The sequence below is a fragment of the Oncorhynchus mykiss genome, chromosome 17 (assembly GCF_013265735.2).
Source record: "Oncorhynchus mykiss isolate Arlee chromosome 17, USDA_OmykA_1.1, whole genome shotgun sequence".
NCBI lineage: Eukaryota > Metazoa > Chordata > Actinopteri > Salmoniformes > Salmonidae > Oncorhynchus > Oncorhynchus mykiss.
This window is the reverse complement of record NC_048581.1, coordinates 88,449,763-88,469,884: the sequence shown is the minus strand read 5'-3', so window position 1 is coordinate 88,469,884 and position 20,122 is coordinate 88,449,763. Positions and strand designations below refer to the sequence as shown.

Sequence of the window (20,122 nt, the reverse complement as noted above, 5' to 3'; positions counted from 1 at the left end):
AGTATTTGAGGTCATTTTGGTAGGCTGTAGTATTTGTTTTAATTCCTATGATATCAAAATGTGACTTTTTAGTTAACTTTAAAGGGTCTTAAATCAATTTTTTGGACTGTTAAATTAATCATATATACCCATTGATTCTTTAAGAATTGATATACCTTATAAATACCTCATGAGCTCAGTTCAACTGTCGTACCCCATCAGAACCCAAAAATATAAGCTTGATTTTCTCCAGTGTCTGTAAACAAAGTCAATGCAAACAAACACTATTACTTCTAAACATTCTATCATGTTGATCTCCTGGATGGTGGGCCCATTGCATCCATTGCTCTGTCTATGCATTTTAGAGTGGTTGTATTTCTCCAGCTCCACCACTCGGATGTTTACCACAGCAAGTGGCCGGGGTGACACTTTGTTGTTGTTTCAGACCAATTGGGTTCACCTATTATGCATTTCTACTGCTGTTATATAAATATCTTGTGTTTTTAAACATGTTCTATGTGTTGGTTGGGTTAAGCAGGAATCATGGAAAATCTAAATGAGCTTAAATTTAGATTTTCTCTCTCTCTCATCTATCTCTTATGTTTATCTTATAATGACACATCTTATTTCTCAGCCATTATTATATTCCATGGAGTACTGGCATATTACTGCCGTCAGGTGTAAACGGGGCCTGTCGTCTTTCTCTGTAGGACCGGAGCGATCCATGTGGGAGACCGTATTCTGGCTATCAACAGTGTCAGTCTGAAGGGCAAGCCGCTCAGCGAGGCCATTCACCTGCTACAGATGGCCGGGGAGACGGTCACACTCAAGATCAAGAAACAGGTCGACAGTAAGTGTTCAGAAAATCAATCAATCAAGTTTCAAATCAAATCAATCAAATATTTTACAGTTACCCGGGCCTAGACCCCAAAGAGAAAGCAGAAAGAGTGCAGTAACCACAACATGGGACTGAAGAAACAGATGTACTGTATGTGTTGTATAGTTATCAATATGTGTCTGTCTTCCTTAGGTGTCAGTCTGCACCTACCCAACTCAGGTGTATGTTTCCCTTTCCCAAGGATATCAGGGGAGCCGTGAGAGTACAGACATCTGAGACATAACCAGCCATTTGTAGTTTGACATTTAAACATACTAACAACTAGATGAAACCAGGCAGGCTGTGTGAGTTTGCTACAGAGTTCGGCTGGTAGCTTCCCTCTGATGCTGTGCTGCTGCTCTGGGATCTCTGCCTCCTCTGTCCAGGCTTCAGCTCAGATACATACTGCTTGTTGTTTTAGAGAATCCTATAACAGCTCACGTTCTTAATTCATGTGTGTATGAGGTTTATGTGGTTTTCCTCCCCATAAAACCAGCAAAACATCATTATGTACAACAAAAGGTTGTCACGCCTTGACCTCAGAGATCCTTTTAATTCTCTAGTTGGTTAGGTCGGGGTGTGACTAGGGTGGGCATTCCAGTGTGTCTGTTTCTTTGTTGGCCGGGTATGGTTCCCAGTCAGAGGCAGCTGTCTATCGTTGTCTCTGATTGGGGATGATACTTAGGCAGCCTTTTTGCCACCTATATGTTGTGGGATCTTGTTTTTGGTGGTGTGCTGTTTAGCCCTACTAGACGTTACGTTTCGTTTTGTGTTTGTTGTTTTTTCGGTGTTCATTTAATAAATTAAAATGTACGCCTACCACGCTGCACCTTAGTCCGATCCTGCCAACGACGGTCGTAACAGAAGATCCCACCACAAACGGACCAAGCAGCGTGGCCAGGAGGAGCAGGGATCCTGGGCACGGGAGACAAGGGAGTGGAGAACTTCCTGGACGTGGGAGGAGATCATGGCAGGAGACAAGAGCCTGCCATGGAAGCAGACAGAGGCAGCAAGGGAGGAACAACGACGACCCTGGGGTTCGCGACCACGACGGAAGCCCGAGAGGCAGCCCAAAAAATATTTTGGGGTGGGGCACACGGGGTGGTTGGTGGAACCAGGGTTGGTACCAGAGCCAACTCCCCATACTCACCGTGGGGAGCGTGTGACCACCATGTTTTGCAGTGATACGCACTGTGTCTCCAGTGCGCATCCACAGCCCGGTGCGTTCTGTGCCAGCTCCCCGCACTTGCCGTGCGAAAGTGGGCATCTGTCCAGGACGGGTGGTGCCAGCTCAGCGTGCCTGGTCTCCAGTACGCCTCCTCAGTCCAGGAGATCCTGCGCCGGCTCTACGCGCTGTATCTCCGGTGTGCCTTCACAGCCCAGTGCGTCCTGTGCCAGCTCCCCGCACTTTCCGCGCGAAGGTGGTCCTTTGTCCAGGACGCGTTGTGCCAGCTCTACACTCCAGACCACCAGTGCACCTCCACGGCCCAGTATATCCTGCGCCGGCCATACGTACTGTGTCTCCAGTGCGCCTTCACAGACCAGTGCGTCCTGTGCCAGCTCCATGCACCCAGCCTCCAGTGCGTGTCTCCAGCCTGGTACGTCCTGTGCTTTCTCCACGCACGAAGCCTCCAGTGATGATCCATGGCACGAAGCCTCCAGTGATGATCCATGGCACGAAGCCTCCAGTGATGATCCATGGCCCGAAGCCTCCAGTGATGATCCATGGCCCGAAGCCTCCAGTGATGATCCATGGCCCGAAGCCTCCAGTGATGATCCATGGCCCGAAGCCTCCAGTGATGATCCATGGCCCGAAGCCTCCAGTGATGATCCATGGCCCGGAGCCTCCAGTGATGATCCATGGCACGAAGCCTCCAGTGATGATCCATGGCACGAAGCCTCCAGTGATGATCCATGGCACAAAGCCTCCAGTGATGATCCATGGCACGAAGCCTCCAGTGATGATCCATGGCCCGAAGCCTCCAGTGATGATCCATGGCCCGAAGCCTCCAGTGATGATCCATGGCCCGAAGCCTCCAGTGATGATCCATGGCCCAGAGCCTCCAGTGATGATCCATGGCACGAAGCCTCCAGTGATGATCCATGGCCCGAAGCCTCCATGGATCGGAGTCTCCAGTGGCGGTTCCCAGTCCGGCGCCACCAGCAGGGGTTCCCAGTCCGGAGCCTTCTGAGGCGATGTACGGTCCGGAGTCCTCGACGACGATCTACGGTCCGGAGTCCCCGACGACGATCTACGGTCCGGAGTCCCCGACGACGATCTACGGTCCGGAGTCCCCAACGATGATCCCCGCACCAGAGGCGCCACTGTAGTTGGCGGAGCCACGAGCGGAGCAGGGTACTGCGTATTTGAGATCAATAATGTAATGTGTATTTAGATTCATAATGTACTGTGTATTTGAGATCAATGTACTGTGTATTTGAGATCAATAATGTACTGTGTATTTGAAACTCATAATGTACTGTGTATTTGAGATCAATAATGTACTGTGTATTTGAAACTCATAATGTACTGTGTATTTGAGATCAATAATGTACTGTGTATTTGAAACTCATAATGTACTGTGTATTTGAAACTCATAATGTACTGTGTATTTGAGATCAATAATGTACTGTGTATTTGAAACTCATAATGTACTGTGTATTTGAGATCAATAATGTACTGTGTATTTGAAACTCATAATGTACTGTGTATTTGAAACTCATAATGTACTGTGTATTTGAAACTCATAATGTACTGTGTATTTGAGATCAATAATGTACTGTGTATTTGAGATCAATAATGTACTGTGTATTTGAGTACATAATGTACTGTGTATTTGACATATACATATTTGACCCAGGTTTGATATTTTCCTCCCACCCTTCGACGTCTTGTATGAGAACATAGTTTGCTACTTACCAGAGTCCCAAATCGCACCCTATTCCCTACATAGTACTCAACTTTAGACCCTATTCCCTACATCATACACTCTTTTAGACCAGAGCCATATGGCACCCTATTCCCTACATAGTGCACTACTTTAGACCCCATTCCCTACATAGTACACTACTTTAGGCCAGAGACCTATGGCACCCTATTCCCTACATAGCACACTCCTGTTAAACATAGGCCATGTGCCCCGACAACACGCAGAGACCCTGAACAGATGCTCCTCTACTTCCTCCTTCCAGTGGCAGACGAGAAGAAGAAGGATGGAGAGATGGAGAATGATTTGAGTGACACGGAGGACGTGTCGGACATGACAGACTCTCAGAAGACCAACAAGCTGTCAGAGATCTACTCCACCACCATACCCAGTGTGGACTCTACCATGGAGTCCTGGGACGGATCCGGCATCGACGCGGGCTACGGAAGCCAAGGTAAAGACTAGTGGTAGACATGGTGGGACCAGGGTTAGGGTTGTGGTTAGAGTTAATGATAGGTCTATGCTTGGTGTATCACCATGTCCTGGGACGTCTCCTGCATCGATGCTGGCTAAGACATCCAAGGTTTGACACCACAGAGCAGCATAGACTCCATGTTGTTATAGTTGATATAATCTATGGTTCTATAGTTGATATAATCTATGGTTCTATAATTGATATATCTATGGTTCTATAGTTGATATTGTCTATGGTTCTATAGTTGATATTGTCTATGGTTCTATAGTTGATATAATCTTTGGTTCTATAGTTGATATAATCTATGGTTCTATCGTTGATATAATCTATGGTTCTATCGTTGATATAATCTATGGTTCTATAGTTGATATAATCTATGGTTCTATAGTTGATATAATCTATGGTTCTATAGTTGATATAATCTATGGTTCTATAGTTGATATAATCTATGGTTCTATAGTTGATATGTCTATGGTGTTATAGTTGATATGTCTATGGTTCTATAGTTGATATAATCTATGGTTCTATAGTTGATATAATCTATGGTTCTATAGTTGATATAATCTATGGTTCTATAGTTGATATAATCTATGGTTCTATAGTTGATGTAATCTATTGTTCTTTAGTTCATGTAATCTATGGTTATTTAGTTCATGTAATCTATGGTTCTATAGTTGATATGTCTATGGTTCTATAGTTGATATATCTATGGTGATATAGTTTATGTGTCCTTATCCAACACTTTGTCATGGTTCTTCCAGCCCAATAGGTTTGTACACAAGTGATTGTAATGGACGTGTCACTCGAAATGATCATTTTTATTCTACCTTTTTATTCTACCTAACCCCCTTTCTCCCTCACTTCCCACCCTCACCTCCACCAACACCCCTTCCGCAGGTCCCTACAACCCCCAGGCAGCAGGCATCGCCCTGCACCCCCATGAGTGGAGGAGTGCCAGGCAGAGGACCAGCCCCCCACCCCCGGGCCGCCGTAGTAACAACTACCCTTTCAGTGACGGGGGCTTCAGTGAAGACGACTGGGACAAACCGTCAGGGTAAGACTCACTGTGGAGACCTCATGCCAAACATCTCACCCCTCTTTGTATACTGTCTCATTGTGGAGACCTCATGCCAAACATCTCACCCCTCCTTGTATACTGTCTCACTGTGGAGACCTCATGCAAAACATCTCACCCCTCCTTGTATACTGTCTCACTGTGGAGACCTCATGCCAAACGTCTCACCCCTCCTTGTATACTGTCTCACTGTGGAGACCTCATGCCAAACATCTCACCCCTCCTTGTATACTGTCTCACTGTGGAGACCTCATGCCAAACATCTCACCCCTCCTTGTATACTGTCTCACTGTGGAGACCTCATGCCAAACGTCTCACCCCTCCTTGTATACTGTCTCACTGTGGAGACCTCATGCCAAACATCTCACCCCTCCTTGTATACTGTCTAACTGTCGAGACCTCATGCAAAACATCGCACCCCTCGTTGTATACTGTCTCACTGTGGAGACCTCATGCCAAACGTCTCACCCCTCCTTGTATACTGTCTCACTGTGGAGACCTCATGCCAAACATCTCACCCCTCCTTGTATACTCTCTCACTGTGGAGACCTCATGCCAAACGTCTCACCCCTCCTTGTATACTGTCTCACTTCTGGAGACCACCTGCACGGTGTAAATTTTTGGACACCCCTCAAGCCTCATGCCAAACGTCTCACCCCTCCTTGTATACTGTCTCACTGTGGAGACCTCATGCCAAACGTCTCACCCCTCCTTGTATACTGTCTCACTGTGGAGACCTCATGCCAAACATCTCACCCCTCCTTGTATACTCTCTCACTGTGGAGACCTCATGCCAAACGTCTCACCCCTCCTTGTATACTGTCTCACTTCTGGAGACCACCTGCACGGTGTACATTTTTGGACACCCCTCAAGCCTCATGCCAAACGTCTCACCCCTCCTTGTATACTGTCTCACTGTGGAGACCTCATGCCAAACGTCTCACCCCTCTTTGTATACTGTCTCACTGTTGAGACCTCATGCCAAACGTCTCACCCCTCCTTGTATACTGTCTCACTGTGGAGACCTCATGCCAAACGTCTCACCCCTCCTTGTATACTGTCTCACTGTGGAGACCACCTGCACGGTGTACATTTTAGGAGCCTCATGCCAAACGTCTCACCCCTCCTTGTATACTGTCTCACTGTGAACACTGTAGAGGGTGCAGGACCTGTAGGTGCTATGTGCTGTACGTCTCATATAAGCCTTCAGAGTAACACTCACTGAGGAGAGAGGCCACATAGAAGAGAGAGGGCTTTACAGGTTGCTACTACGGTTGCAAAAAAATCCTCTGTGCGTTTCCCCCGAACATTCCCAGGTTTTCCAGACATCCTGGTTAGAAGAATGCTGGAATCAGGAGGAAAATCTGGAAATAAATCTGGAATATGCCAACCGGGATTTCTAGAAAACCTCGGAATTCTAGTAAAATTGCCGGAAGTTTTGCAGGTTGTAACAATGGCAGGTACTAGAACAGTTATAACAATGACAGGTACTTGAACAGTTAGAACAATGGCAGGTACTTGAACAGTTACAACAATGGCAGGTACTAGAACAGTTATAACAATGACAGGTACTTGAACAGTTATAACAATGGCAGGTACTTGAACAGTTATAACAATGACAGGTACTTGAACAGTTAGAACAATGGCAGGTACTTGAACAGTTACAACAATGGCAGGTACTAGAACAGTTATAACAATGACAGGTACTTGAACAGTTAGAACAATGGCAGGTACTTGAACAGTTACAACAATGGCAGGTACTTGAACAGTTAGAACAATGGCAGGTACTTGAATAGTTAGAACAATGGCAGGTACTTGAACAGTTACAACAATGGCAGGTACTTGAACAGTTACAACAATGGCAGGTACTTGAACAGTTAGAACAATGGCAGGTACTTGAATAGTTACAACAATGTCAGGTACTTGAACAGTTACAACAATGGCAGGTACTTGAACAGTTAACAATGGCAGGTACTTGAACAGTTACAACAATGGCAGGTACTTGAACAGTTACAACAATGGCAGGTACTTGAACAGTTAGAACAATGACAGGTACTTGAACAGTTACAACAATGACAGGTACTTGAACAGTTACAACAAAGGCAGGTACTTGAACAGTTACAACAATGGCAGGTACTTGAACAGTTAGAACAATGGCAGGTACTTGAACAGTTACAACAATGGCAGGTACTTGAACAGTTACAACAATGGCAGGTACTTGAACAGCTACAACAATGACAGGTAATTGAACAGTTACAACAATGACAGGTACTTGAACAGTTAGAACAATGACAGGTACTTGAACAGTTAGAACAATTCCAGGTACTTGAACAGTTAGAACAATGACAGGTACTTGAACAGTTAGAAGAATGGCAGGTACTTGAACAGTTAGAACAATGGCAGGTACTTGAACAGTTAGAACAATGACAGGTACTTGAACAGTTAGAACAATGGCAGGTACTTGAATAGTTACAACAATGGCAGGTACTTGAACAGTTACAACAATGGCAGGTACTTGAACAGTTAACAATGGCAGGTACTTGAACAGTTACAACAATGGCAGGTACTTGAACAGTTACAACAATGGCAGGTACTTGAACAGTTAGAACAATGACAGGTACTTGAACAGTTACAACAATGACAGGTACTTGAACAGTTACAACAAAGGCAGGTACTTGAACAGTTACAACAATGGCAGGTACTTGAACAGTTACAACAATGGCAGGTACTTGAACAGTTAGAACAATGACAGGTACTTGAACAGTTACAACAATGACAGGTACTTGAACAGTTACAACAAAGGCAGGTACTTGAACAGTTACAACAATGGCAGGTACTTGAACAGTTAGAACAATGACAGGTACTTGAACAGTTAGAACAATGACAGGTACTTGAACAGTTAGAACAATGGCAGGTACTTGAACAGTTAGAACAATGACAGGTACTTGAACAGTTAGAACAATGACAGGCACCATAACAGTATCCGGTCTTTGTAGGTTGCTACAATGGGAACCTCATGATCATACCGAAACTTTGCAGGTTGCAACAACTGAACTATTATTTTTTATAATTTATAGACAGGGGTTTGTGCTGTGCAACCCTCGTGACAGCACAGCTGGGTTCACAGCTTTTAAACTCTAACGAAGGCAGCTTGCTGTCGAAATGGTGGTATTTATGAAATGTAGAACTATTGTTTCTGATAGTGTGCAGCTTTTCTTTTCACACAGCAATGGGTTCACACAGCAATGGGTTCACACAGCAATGGGTTCACACAGCAATGGGTTCACACAGCAATGGGTTCACACAGCAAGGGGTTCACACAGCAATGGGTTCACACAGCAAGGGGTTCACACAGCAATGGGTTCACACAGCAAGGGGTTCACACAGCAATGGGTTCACACAGCAAGGGGTTCACACAGCAAAGGGGTTCACACAGCAAGGGGTTCACACAGCAATGGGTTCACACAGCAATGGGTTCACACAGCAAGGGGTTCACACAGCAATGGGTTCACACAGCAATGGGTTCACACAGCAATGGGTTCACACAGCAAGGGGTTCACACAGCAATGGGTTCACACAGCAATGGGTTCACACAGCAATGGGTTCACACAGCAAGGGGTTCACACAGCAATGGGTTCACACAGCAATGGGTTCACACAGCAAGGGGTTCACACAGCAATGGGTTCACACAGCAATGGGTTCACACAGCAATGGGTTCACACAGCAATGGGTTCACACAGCAAGGGGTTCACACAGCAAGGGGTTCACACAGCAATGGGTTCACACAGCAATGGGTTCACACAGCAAGGGGTTCACACAGCAATGGGTTCACACAGCAAAGGGGTTCACACAGCAATGGGTTCACACAGCAATGGGTTCACACAGCAAAGGGGTTCACACAGCAATGGGTTCACACAGCAATGGGTTCACACAGCAATGGGTTCACACAGCAATGGGTTCACACAGCAAGGGGTTCACACAGCAAAGGGTTCACACAGCAATGGGTTCACACAGCAATGGGTTCACACAGCAATGGGTTCACACAGCAATGGGTTCACACAGCAATGGGTTCACACAGCAATGGGTTCACACAGCAATGGGTTCACACAGCAAGGGGTTCACACAGCAAGGGGTTCACACAGCAATGGGTTCACACAGCAAGGGGTTCACACAGCAATGGGTTCACACAGCAATGGGTTCACACAGCAATGGGTTCACACAGCAAGGGGTTCACACAGCAATGGGTTCACACAGCAAGGGGTTCACACAGCAAGGGGTTCACACAGCAATGGGTTCACACAGCAATGGGTTCACACAGCAATGGGTTCACACAGCAAGGGGTTCACACAGCAAGGGGTTCACACAGCAATGGGTTCACACAGCAATTGGTTCACACAGCAATGGGTTCACACAGCAATGGGTTCACACAGCAATGGGTTCACACAGCAATGGGTTCACACAGCAAAGGGTTCACACAGCAAAGGGTTCACACAGCAATGGGTTCACACAGCAATGGGTTCACACAGCAATGGGTTCACACAGCAATGGGTTCACACAGCAAAGGGTTCACACAGCAAAGGGTTCACACAGCAATGGGTTCACACAGCAATGGGTTCACACAGCAATGGGTTCACACAGCAATGGGTTCACACAGCAAGGGGTTCACACAGCAATGGGTTCACACAGCAAGGGGTTCACACAGCAATGGGTTCACACAGCAATGGGTTCACACAGCAATGGGTTCACACAGCAAGGGGTTCACACAGCAAGGGGTTCACACAGCAATGGGTTCACACAGCAAAGGGGTTCACACAGCAATGGGTTCACACAGCAATGGGTTCACACAGCAATGGGTTCACACAGCAATGGGTTCACACAGCAATGGGTTCACACAGCAATGGGTTCACACAGCAAGGGGTTCACACAGCAATGGGTTCACACAGCAAGGGGTTCACACAGCAATGGGTTCACACAGCAATGGGTTCACACAGCAATGGGTTCACACAGCAAGGGGTTCACACAGCAAGGGGTTCACACAGCAATGGGTTCACACAGCAAAGGGGTTCACACAGCAATGGGTTCACACAGCAATGGGTTCACACAGCAAGGGGTTCACACAGCAATGGGTTCACACAGCAATGGGTTCACACAGCAAAGGGTTCACAGAGCCACAAAAGGGCATGTCTGTTTTTTTGCCTCTAGCTGTGTGAGCTCAGAGCCGCTTGTGATGACATCATCACTAAACATCTTGAGTGATTCATGAGTCAGGAACTGTAACTGCCATCCCATGTTACGTTAAATAGAATGTCATCATCCTCCAATGATCACTGAGCGATGGAGGCTTCAACAAAGATGTCTGTCACTCACCTTCAGGGAGAAATCACATGCAAACTCGCATTTTACAGACTTGTAATGTAAGATAGCCTACTATTCATACTGTGAGTAGATTGAATAGTTATTGTCTAGGCCTAACTCAATCACTGTTCGCAAAACAAGACTGTTCAGTGTGGTGTAGAGTAGTGATGCAGGGGTTGACTCGTAACACGTAGTCCCCATGGTTATATCCGCACGGCGGACGAGTTTAAAGGTCTTTAAATATTGTGTTGCGACGGGTTGAATAAAGAGAATACCCTAAAAAACAAATCCAATAAATGTATCATTCTTGTGCAATTTATATCTATAGGCTACGTTGAGGTTTTTCTTTCATTATTTTAGGCTATCTTAGTCGGGTTTTAGTGCATGAACCTAAACTTCAGGGCTTAACTGCACACGCGCACCAAATAGCCTACACAGCTACAATCGACTTATTTTTTGGGGAACTGGCACATTTTTTTTTACATCAGTCCACGGAGGCAAAAAAGTACATTGTCGGAGTTTAACTCAATAAGACAAAAGCTGCGGAAGGAGAATTGAAAATATTTGGTGAAGTGGTCAAACAGGATGACAGGAACTATGTTGTGTGTGGTGATGATTGTGAGGCGCTGCTATACAAATTCCACAGTCACAAGACCAGACTTCAAAATAGACCTATGGCACGTCAAGGGAACTGTCGGCTACTGTTTAGATGGGTTAAATGGAAACTGAAGTCTGGACGATGACTGTAGGTCTATAACCTTTTCACATAGCCTTAATATCAACTCCTGCAAAATTAAGCGTTTCTTGCAGTAAAATGATACACCTAAATGTAGACAGAATTTGGACTTGGTAACAGGAGTGCCAAAATATGATTTATTTCTGCATCTTGAGAGAATGCAATGCTCAATTAGATACCATCTGTAGAGGTTCTGTCTTCATTATAAAAGCTGATAGTATTTCAATCACATAAAATATGCATCGTAGCCAATCTGAAATCTTTTTTTTCCTTACAACCAGTCAAACTGATGTTATTTGGACATTTTGCACAGAAATGCTTTCCCGGATGGATTAGTAGCAATTGTGGTCGGGTACGGGTGAACAAATAGCTGACCCGCTGGAGAAACAAACAGCTGACCCGCTCACCGCTAACATAGGCCCGTAGCCTAGGCCTAACTCTATCAGCCTACATTTCTTGTTGGCCTTTTATAAACACATTTCATGCAATTCTACTTCCCTTTAATATGAATGGAGACATTGGCGGAATCTTTTTTTAATACTAGGAAATTTACAGGACAGCCTACTCTGCTGACACTGACAAACAGATCAATAAAATCTATGTTGTAGTATCCATATAAAATCTATGTTGTAGTATCCATATAAAATCTGTTGTAGTATCCATATATAATCTGTTGTAGTATCTATATAAAATCTATGTTGTAGTATCCATATAAAATCTGTTGTAGTATCCATATAAAATCTATGTTGTAGTATCCATATAAAATCTATGTTGTAGTATCCATATATAATCTATGTTGTAGTATCCATATATAATCTATGTTGTAGTATCCATATAAAATCGGCCTACAAAAAGGGGAGACACAAATCCCATATGACCTCCATCTGACCTGGAGGAGGAAATCATTGTCCAAAAACAAACAAAAGTGGTACAGACCAAAGGACAAGGACAGTGAATATGTACACTCACCAGGGATATGGCCGATGTTCTCCGCTGGTGCCCATAAGAAAGGCCAATAAGATAGGCCAATAAGAAAGGCCAATAAGATAGGCCAATAAGACAGGCCAATAAGATAGGCCAATAAGACAGGCCAATAAGATAGGCTAATAAGAAAGGCCAATAAGATAGGCCAATAAGAAAGGCCAATAAGATAGGCCAATAAGAAAGGCCAATAAGATAGGCCAATAAGACAGGCCAATAAGACAGGCCAATAAGACAGGCCAATAAGATAGGCTAATTGGACAGATTTTTTTTTTTATTTTTTTTTTACAGCAATAGCCATTTGCTTTCCAAACTGTTTTTCCGCAATTGTATTATTAAATATTGTGATACGCCTGGCAAGGGTCTCTTCTTTTCACTGACAAGCGCAACTCAACTATCATCTATATGGCATTTGGCCGCCGAAGTAGCGGGTCCTTCCGTCTGTAGCCTACGTGATTTAAAACAATCCACAGCTTCAACAAATTCATCTTTATTCAACAAATCTTTCTTTCTGGTGTACTAGCCTATTTTGATGTTATTTATGTATGTATAGACAGGAGTAAGCTAATTGGGCTACATAATGTTGGTAATTTAATTACATTTACTTTAGGGAAAGCTTAGCTTCGACAGGCTCATGTTTTATCCCCACTATTTATTTGGCTGGGAAGCCGTACCCGATTATACCACCTTACTTTCACCCCTGGGTCGGCCTGATTTAGTTTATTGGTCATGTTGCATTGACTTTGATAGGCTCATGTTTTACCCCCACTATTTATTTTGCTGGGATGCCATATCGGATTGTACCACCTTTCTTTCACCCCTGGGTCGGCCTGATATAGTTTCATTGCTTTTAGCCTTATGTGCAGTGCCCCAGAGAGTGCTTGTGATGTCATCACCACTAAATCAGTGGTGGAGTGTGTGATTTATGAGTGTCAGCCTCCCCTTAGCACTTCCTCTATGGCTCCGTCCCCATATCTACTCTTGTGTACTACTTAGTCTGCAATCTGTTGGCATGCATTCTAAGTAGTATGTTAGTGGAATGTTAGTAGCATGTTAGTGGTATGCTAGAAGTATGTAGGTAGTATGTTAGTAGTATGTTAGTGGTATGTTAGTAGCATGTTAGTGGTATGCTAGTAGCATGTGAGTAATATGAAAGTAGCATGTTAGTGGTATGCTAGTAGTATGTAAGTAGTATGTTAGTAGTATGTGAGTAGCATGTTAGTGAGTTAGTAGTATTTTAGGTAGTAGTATGTAAGTGAGTTAGTAGTATGTGAGTAGCATGTTAGTGAGTTAGTAGTATTTTAGGTAGTAGTATGTAAGTGAGTTAGTAGTATGTGAGTAGCATGTTAGTGAGTTAGTAGTATGTTAGTTAGTAGTTTGTTAGTTAGTGGTATGTGAGTAGTATGTAAGTAGCATGTTAAATGTATGTCAGTAGTATGTTAATAGTTTTATTTAGTAGTATGTAAATATTATGTTAGTTTGTAGTATGGGAGTAGTATGCTAAAGGAATGTGAGTAGTATGTGAGTAGTGTGTGAGTAGTATGTGAGTCGTATGTTAGTAGCATGATAGTGGTATGCTAGTAGCATGTTAGTGGTATACTAGTAATATGTAAGTATTATGTTAGTAGCATGTTAGTGGTATGCTAGTAATATGTAAGTATTATGTTAGTAGCATGTTAGTGGTATGTTAGTGAGTTAGTAGTATGTGAGTAGTATGTAAGTGGTATGTTAGTAGTATGTTAGTGTTATGATAGTAGCATGTTAGTGGTATGCTAGTAGTATGTAAGTAGTATGTTAGTAGCATGTTAGTGGTATGTTAGTGAGTTAGTAGTATGTGAGTAGTATTTAAGTTGTATGTTAGTAGTATGTTAGTGGTATGTTAGTAGCATGTTAGTGGCATGCTAGTATTATGTAAGTAGTATGTTAGTAGTATGTTAGTGGTATGTTAGTAGCAGGTGAGTAATGTGTAAGTTGTATGTTAGTGTATACTAGTAGCATGTGAGTAATATGTAAGTAGTATGTTAGTGGTATGTTAGTGGTATGTTAGTGGTATGCTAGTAGTATGTAAGTAGTATGTTAGCGGTATGCTAGTAGCATGTGAGTAATATGTAAGTAGTATGTTAGTGGTATGTTAGTAGCATGTTAGTGGTATGCTAGTAGTATGTAAGTAGTATGTTAGTAGTATGTGTGTAGCATGTTAGTTAGTAGTATGTAAGTGAGTTAGTAGTATGTGAGTAGCATGTTAGTGAGTTAGTAGTATGTTAGTAAGTAGTTTGTTAGTTAGTGGTATGTGAGTAGTATGTAAGTAGCATGTTAAATATATTTAGGGGTTAGGGTTAGGATTAGGGTTAGGGTTAGGATTAGGGGTTAGGGTTAGGATTAGGGGTTAGGGTTAGGGTTAGGGGTTAGGGTTAAGGGTTAGGGGTTAGGGTTGCAAAATTAAGTTTAAGTTTAAAAAAAAATCCTGATTGGACAAATCTAGATTTCCTGCTTTTTCCCCTTTTGATTCTGGGAATCTTGACAAGCCTATTTCAACCTATACTACCCTGCTTCTCCAGTACCTGGACCTTTAACTACCAGCTAGCACTGTTTAATAACTGCTCTTATTTCATGCATCAACTGTCCCTCGTGATACAGTGCTACATAAAATGTAGTAGTGGCTTCCTTACCAACTGACCATAGCCACTGCCCAAACCTAAAACGGGATTGTTTGGGACGCATAATGTCCACATTCGAAGTTCCTAAACAGCCAAAAACATTCAATAAGATCCAGGGAGATGGTTTCAACAAAAAGGTTTATTCTTCTTATATCAAACAAAAAATGATTCTCTAATCAACTTAGATCATAGATTACTTGACATATATACTGTACTGTATGTCTGTAGTGTCAAGATTATACCGCTCCCGTGTCTAGCTAGGACTCCCCTCTTCCCTCGAAGGCCCAACTTCCTGCCTTTTATCCTATCCTATCACTAACACACTTACCACAGTACAATGAATGAGCAAGAGGGGGAGCTAAAAACTACATTAATAAGAACAAAGGAATTTATCTCAATCAGGTTAAGATAAATCATAAAGGTGCCTACCTAATATGTCATCCAATACATTCATATTTAATATATTTACACAAACGTATACGGAGCTCTGTATGTTCTGTCTTTTATACAAATATGTCAAAATCGGCATTAACATAGACTATAGGTTTACCAGAGTATGGCTAATGTTTCCACCACAGGCGGCACCTTAATAATGTCTGGAACGGAGTAAATGGAATGGTAAGGAACACATCAAACACCTGGTTTCCATGTGTTTGATGCCGTTCCACTGACTCCGTTCCAGTCATTACTGTGAGCCGTCCTCCCCTCAGCAGCCTGCTGTGGTTCTGCCTGGACCTGTGACTGCCAGGGAGCACTCTTCAACTGTCACACATGATGCCTGTGATTCAGTCAGTGTTATATAACATGTTGTTGAATTATATAACCCTCGTGTCACAGATTCACTTTAGTCATCCCACACATTTTGTTCCGTATTCATCAGTGTGTTCCCTTTTCCTCCATTCATGCCTCAATGTACTTTCTCTTGTCAGTACCAACAACGTTCAACTAATATTAACGACGGCTGCTATGTTAGCTGGTACATGGACGCTAATGGTAACGATGAGCTAATGGTAGCGATGAGCTAATGGTAACGATGAGCTAATGGTAACGATGGGCTAATGGTAACGATGAGCTAATGGTAGTGATGAGCTAATGGTAACGATGAGCTAATGGTAACGATGAGCTAATGGTAACGATGAGCTAATGGTAGTGATGAGCTAATGGTAGTGATGAGCTAATGGTAACGATGAGATAATGGTAACGATGAGCTAATGGTAATGATGAGCTAATGGTAATGATGAGCTAATGGTAACGATGAGCTAATGGTAACGATGAGCTAATGGTAACGATGAGCTAATGGTAATGATGAGCTAATGGTAACGATGAGCTAATGGTAATGATGAGCTAATGGTAACGATGAGCTAATGGTAACGATGAGCTAATGGTAACGATGAGCTAACTGTAGTGATGAGCTAATGGTAATGATGAGCTAATGGTAATGATGAGCTAACTGTAGTGATGAGCTAATGGTAATGATGAGCTAATGGTAACAATGAGCTAATTGTAGTGATGAGCTAATGGTAACGATGAGCTAATGGTAACGATGAGCTAATGGTAGTGATGAGCTAATGGTAACAATGAGCTAATGGTAATGATGAGCTAATGGTAACGATGAGCTAATGGTAGTGATGAGCTAATGGTAGTGATGAGCTAATGGTAATGATGAGCTAATGGTAACAATGAGCTAATGGTAGTGATGAGCTAATGGTAACGATGAGCTAGTTGCAGTGATGAGCTAATGGTAATGATGAGCTAATGGTAGTGAGCTAATGGCAACGAGGAGCTAATGGTAACGATGAGCAAATAGTAATGATGAGCTAATAGTAACGATGAGCTAATTGTAGTGAACTAATGGTAACGATGAGCTAATGGTAGTGATGAGCTAATGGTAACGATGAGCAAATGGTAACGATGAGCTAATGGTAGTGATGAGCTAATGGTAACAATGAGCTAATGGTAATGATGAGCTAATGGTAACGATGAGCTAATGGTAGTGATGAGCTAATGGTAGTGATGAGCTAATGGTAACGATGAGCTGATGGTAGTGATGAGCTAATGGTAATGATGAGCTAATGGTAGTGATGAGCTAATGGTCATGATCAGCTAATGGTAACAATGAGCTAATGGTAGTGATGAGCTAATGGTAGTGATGAGCTAATGGTAATAATGAGCTAATTGTAGTGATGAGCTAATGGTAACGATGAGCTAATGGTAGTGATGAGCTAATGGTAATGATGAGCTAATGGTAATAATGAGCTAATTGTAGTGATGAGCTAATGGTAGAGATGAGCTAATGGTAACGATGAGCTAATGGTAGTGATGAGCTCATGGTAATGATGAGCTAATGGTAATAATGAGCTAATTGTAGTGATGAGCTAATGGTAATGATGAGCTAATGGTAAGTCTCGGGGAGGACACTCTAACCACAAGGCCACTGAGTATGAAATACTAATAATAATATTATTGTAGAACCAGGAGGAAAACCAGAAGGAGAACCAGGAGGAGAACCAGGAGGAGAACCAGGAGGAGAACCAGGAGGAGAACCAGGAGGAGAACCAGGAGGAGCTCTTGAACGTATTGCTTCCTTATCCTCCAACATGTTTCAGTCCTGCCGTCTTGAATCAAACTGACAGGACAGCCACAGCATGGCTTCTTGTAATAACCTGCATCAATCCACTTATCCGCTAACTTGGGGTGTGTTCGAAATTCAATCTGGAGTGCCAGAGTGCATTCAGAGTGCCCTCTGGGCATTTGTCAAATTCAGAGCGTTTTGCTCTCTGAGCGTTCAGAGCGCACACTGGATGCTCTTGCCGAGGAGTAGGGTTCATCCGAGCGTTCAGAGAGCACACTGGACGCTCTGGCCGAGGAGTAGGGTTCATCCGAGCGTTCAGAGAGCACACTGGATGCTCTGGCCGAGGAGTAGGGTTCATCCGAGCATTCAGAGAGCACACTGGATGCTCTGGCCGAGGAGTAGGGTTCATCCGAGCATTCAGAGAACACACTGGATGCTCTGGCCGAGGAGTAGGGTTCATCCGAGCGATCTGGCCTCACAACGGCAGTCAAGCACCCAAGCTAACTGGCTAATGTTACCTAGCTTGCTAGCGACTTCCAGACACAAATGAGAGAACAGCTCTCACGCTGACCATTTTACTCCCCCTGGCAGAGCTGGTTAGGCTGTTTTCATGTTATCCAGAACGTTGGTGACTGTAACTGTGCTGCTGGCAACAATTTAAATGAGCTTTTTTTGCCGACGTTTACTGCCATATTCAATTGGTGTTGAGCGTTTACTGCCATATCCAATTGGTGTTGAGCGTTTACTGCCATATCCAATGGGTGTTGAGCGTTTACTGCCATATCCAATGGGTGTTGAGCGTTTTCTGCCATATTCAATGGGTGTTGAGCGTTAGTAAATGAATCAGTTATTCTGCGCTCTGGCACACTCAGACGAGAGTGCTCTGAAATTAGAGTAGATAGCCAGAGCGCATTTACCAACGCACCCGTATTTGTACTATATTTTTCTAAGCCATTGGAATGCATTGATGTCAGCCATTAAAACATACAAAATAGTGAAGAGTGAAAGCCTGTCATTATTTTTTATACCATTTTTTTTCATACCTCTTAGCCTTGTTTTCCCTGTCTGTACTGTCTGTCTCTTGTCTCTGTGCATCTCTTTGTCTCTCTGTCTCTCTTTGTCTCTCTCCCGCTCTCCCTCTGTCTCTTTTCTCTTGTCTTCTCTTCTTTCTCGCTCCCACTCTCTCTCTCTCTCTCTCTCTCCTCTCGCTGTTCTCTCTCTCTCTTCAATTCAATTCAATTCAAGGGGCTTTATTGGCATGGGAAACATGTGTTAACATTGCCAAAGCAAGTGAGGTAGATAATATATAAAGTGAATATATAAAGTGAAATAAACAATAAAAATTAACAGTAAACATTACACGTACAGAAATTTCAAAACAATAAAGACATTACAAATGTACAGTGTTTTAACAATGTAAAAATGGTTAAAGGACACAAGATAAAATAAATAAGCATAAATTTGGGTTGTATTCACAATGGTGTGTGTTCTTCACTGGTTGCCCTTTTCTCGTGGCAACAGGTCACAAATCTTGCTGCTGTGATGTCACACTGTGGAATTTCACCCAGTAGATATGGGAGTTTATCAAAATTGGGTTTGTTTTTCGAATTCTTTGTGGATCTGTGTAATCTGAGGGAAATATGTCTCTCTAATATGGTCATACATTGGGCAGGAGGTTAGGAAGTGCAGCTCAGTTTCCACCTCATTTTGTGGGCGATGAGCACATAGCCTGTCTTCTCTTGAGAGCCATGTCTGCCTACGGCGGCCTTTCTCAATAGCAAGGCTATGCTCACTGAGTCTGTACATAGTCAAAGCTTTCCTTAATTTTGGGTCTCTCTCTCTCTCTCTGCTGTCTCTCTCCTCTCGCTGTTCTCTCTCTCTCTCTCTCTCTCTCTCTCTGCTGTCTCTCTCCTCTCGCTGTTCTCTCTCTCTCTCTTTCTCTTTGTCTCTCTCTCTGCTGTCTCTCTCCTCTCGCTGCTCTCTCTCTCTCTCTCTCTCTCTCTCTCTCCTGTCTCTCTCTCTGCTGTCTCTCCTCTCGGTGTTCTCTCTCTCTCTCTCTCTCTATATCTCTCTCTGCTGTCTCTCTCCTCTCGCTGTTCTCTCTCTCGACTCAGGTGTTCAGTGTCACAGCTATGAACTGCTCTTCCACCAGGTTGTGTGTTTATTTGCCTGTAGGGTTTCATGTACTGCTCTCCTCTCATACATACTGTAGGGTTTCATGTACGGCTCTCCTCTAATACATACTGTAGGGTTTCATGTACGGCTCTCCTCTAATACATACTGTAGGGTTTCATGTACTGCTCTCCTCTCATACATACTGTAGGGTTTCATGTACTGCTCTCCTCTCATACATACTGTAGGGTTTCATGTACGGCTCTCCTCTAATACATACTGTAGGGTTTCATGTACGGCTCTCCTCTCATACATACTGTAGGGTTTCATGTACTGCTCTCCTCTCATACATACTGTTGGGTTTCATGTACTGCTC

At 43.4% G+C, this 20,122-nt stretch overlaps 1 protein-coding gene across 1 annotated transcript in view; it reads left to right on the top strand.

Moving 5' to 3' along the window:
• The window catches only part of LOC110494809 (glutamate receptor-interacting protein 2-like), a 163,126-nt gene that overhangs the window by 130,487 nt on the left and 12,517 nt on the right, over positions 1–20,122 (top strand). Inside the window, exons 18-20 of the mRNA XM_036948442.1 lie at positions 690–829; positions 4,049–4,237; positions 5,156–5,312. Coding sequence (XP_036804337.1) covers positions 690–829; positions 4,049–4,237; positions 5,156–5,312 — 486 coding nt within the window. The remainder of the gene's footprint in view (positions 1–689; positions 830–4,048; positions 4,238–5,155; positions 5,313–20,122) is intronic.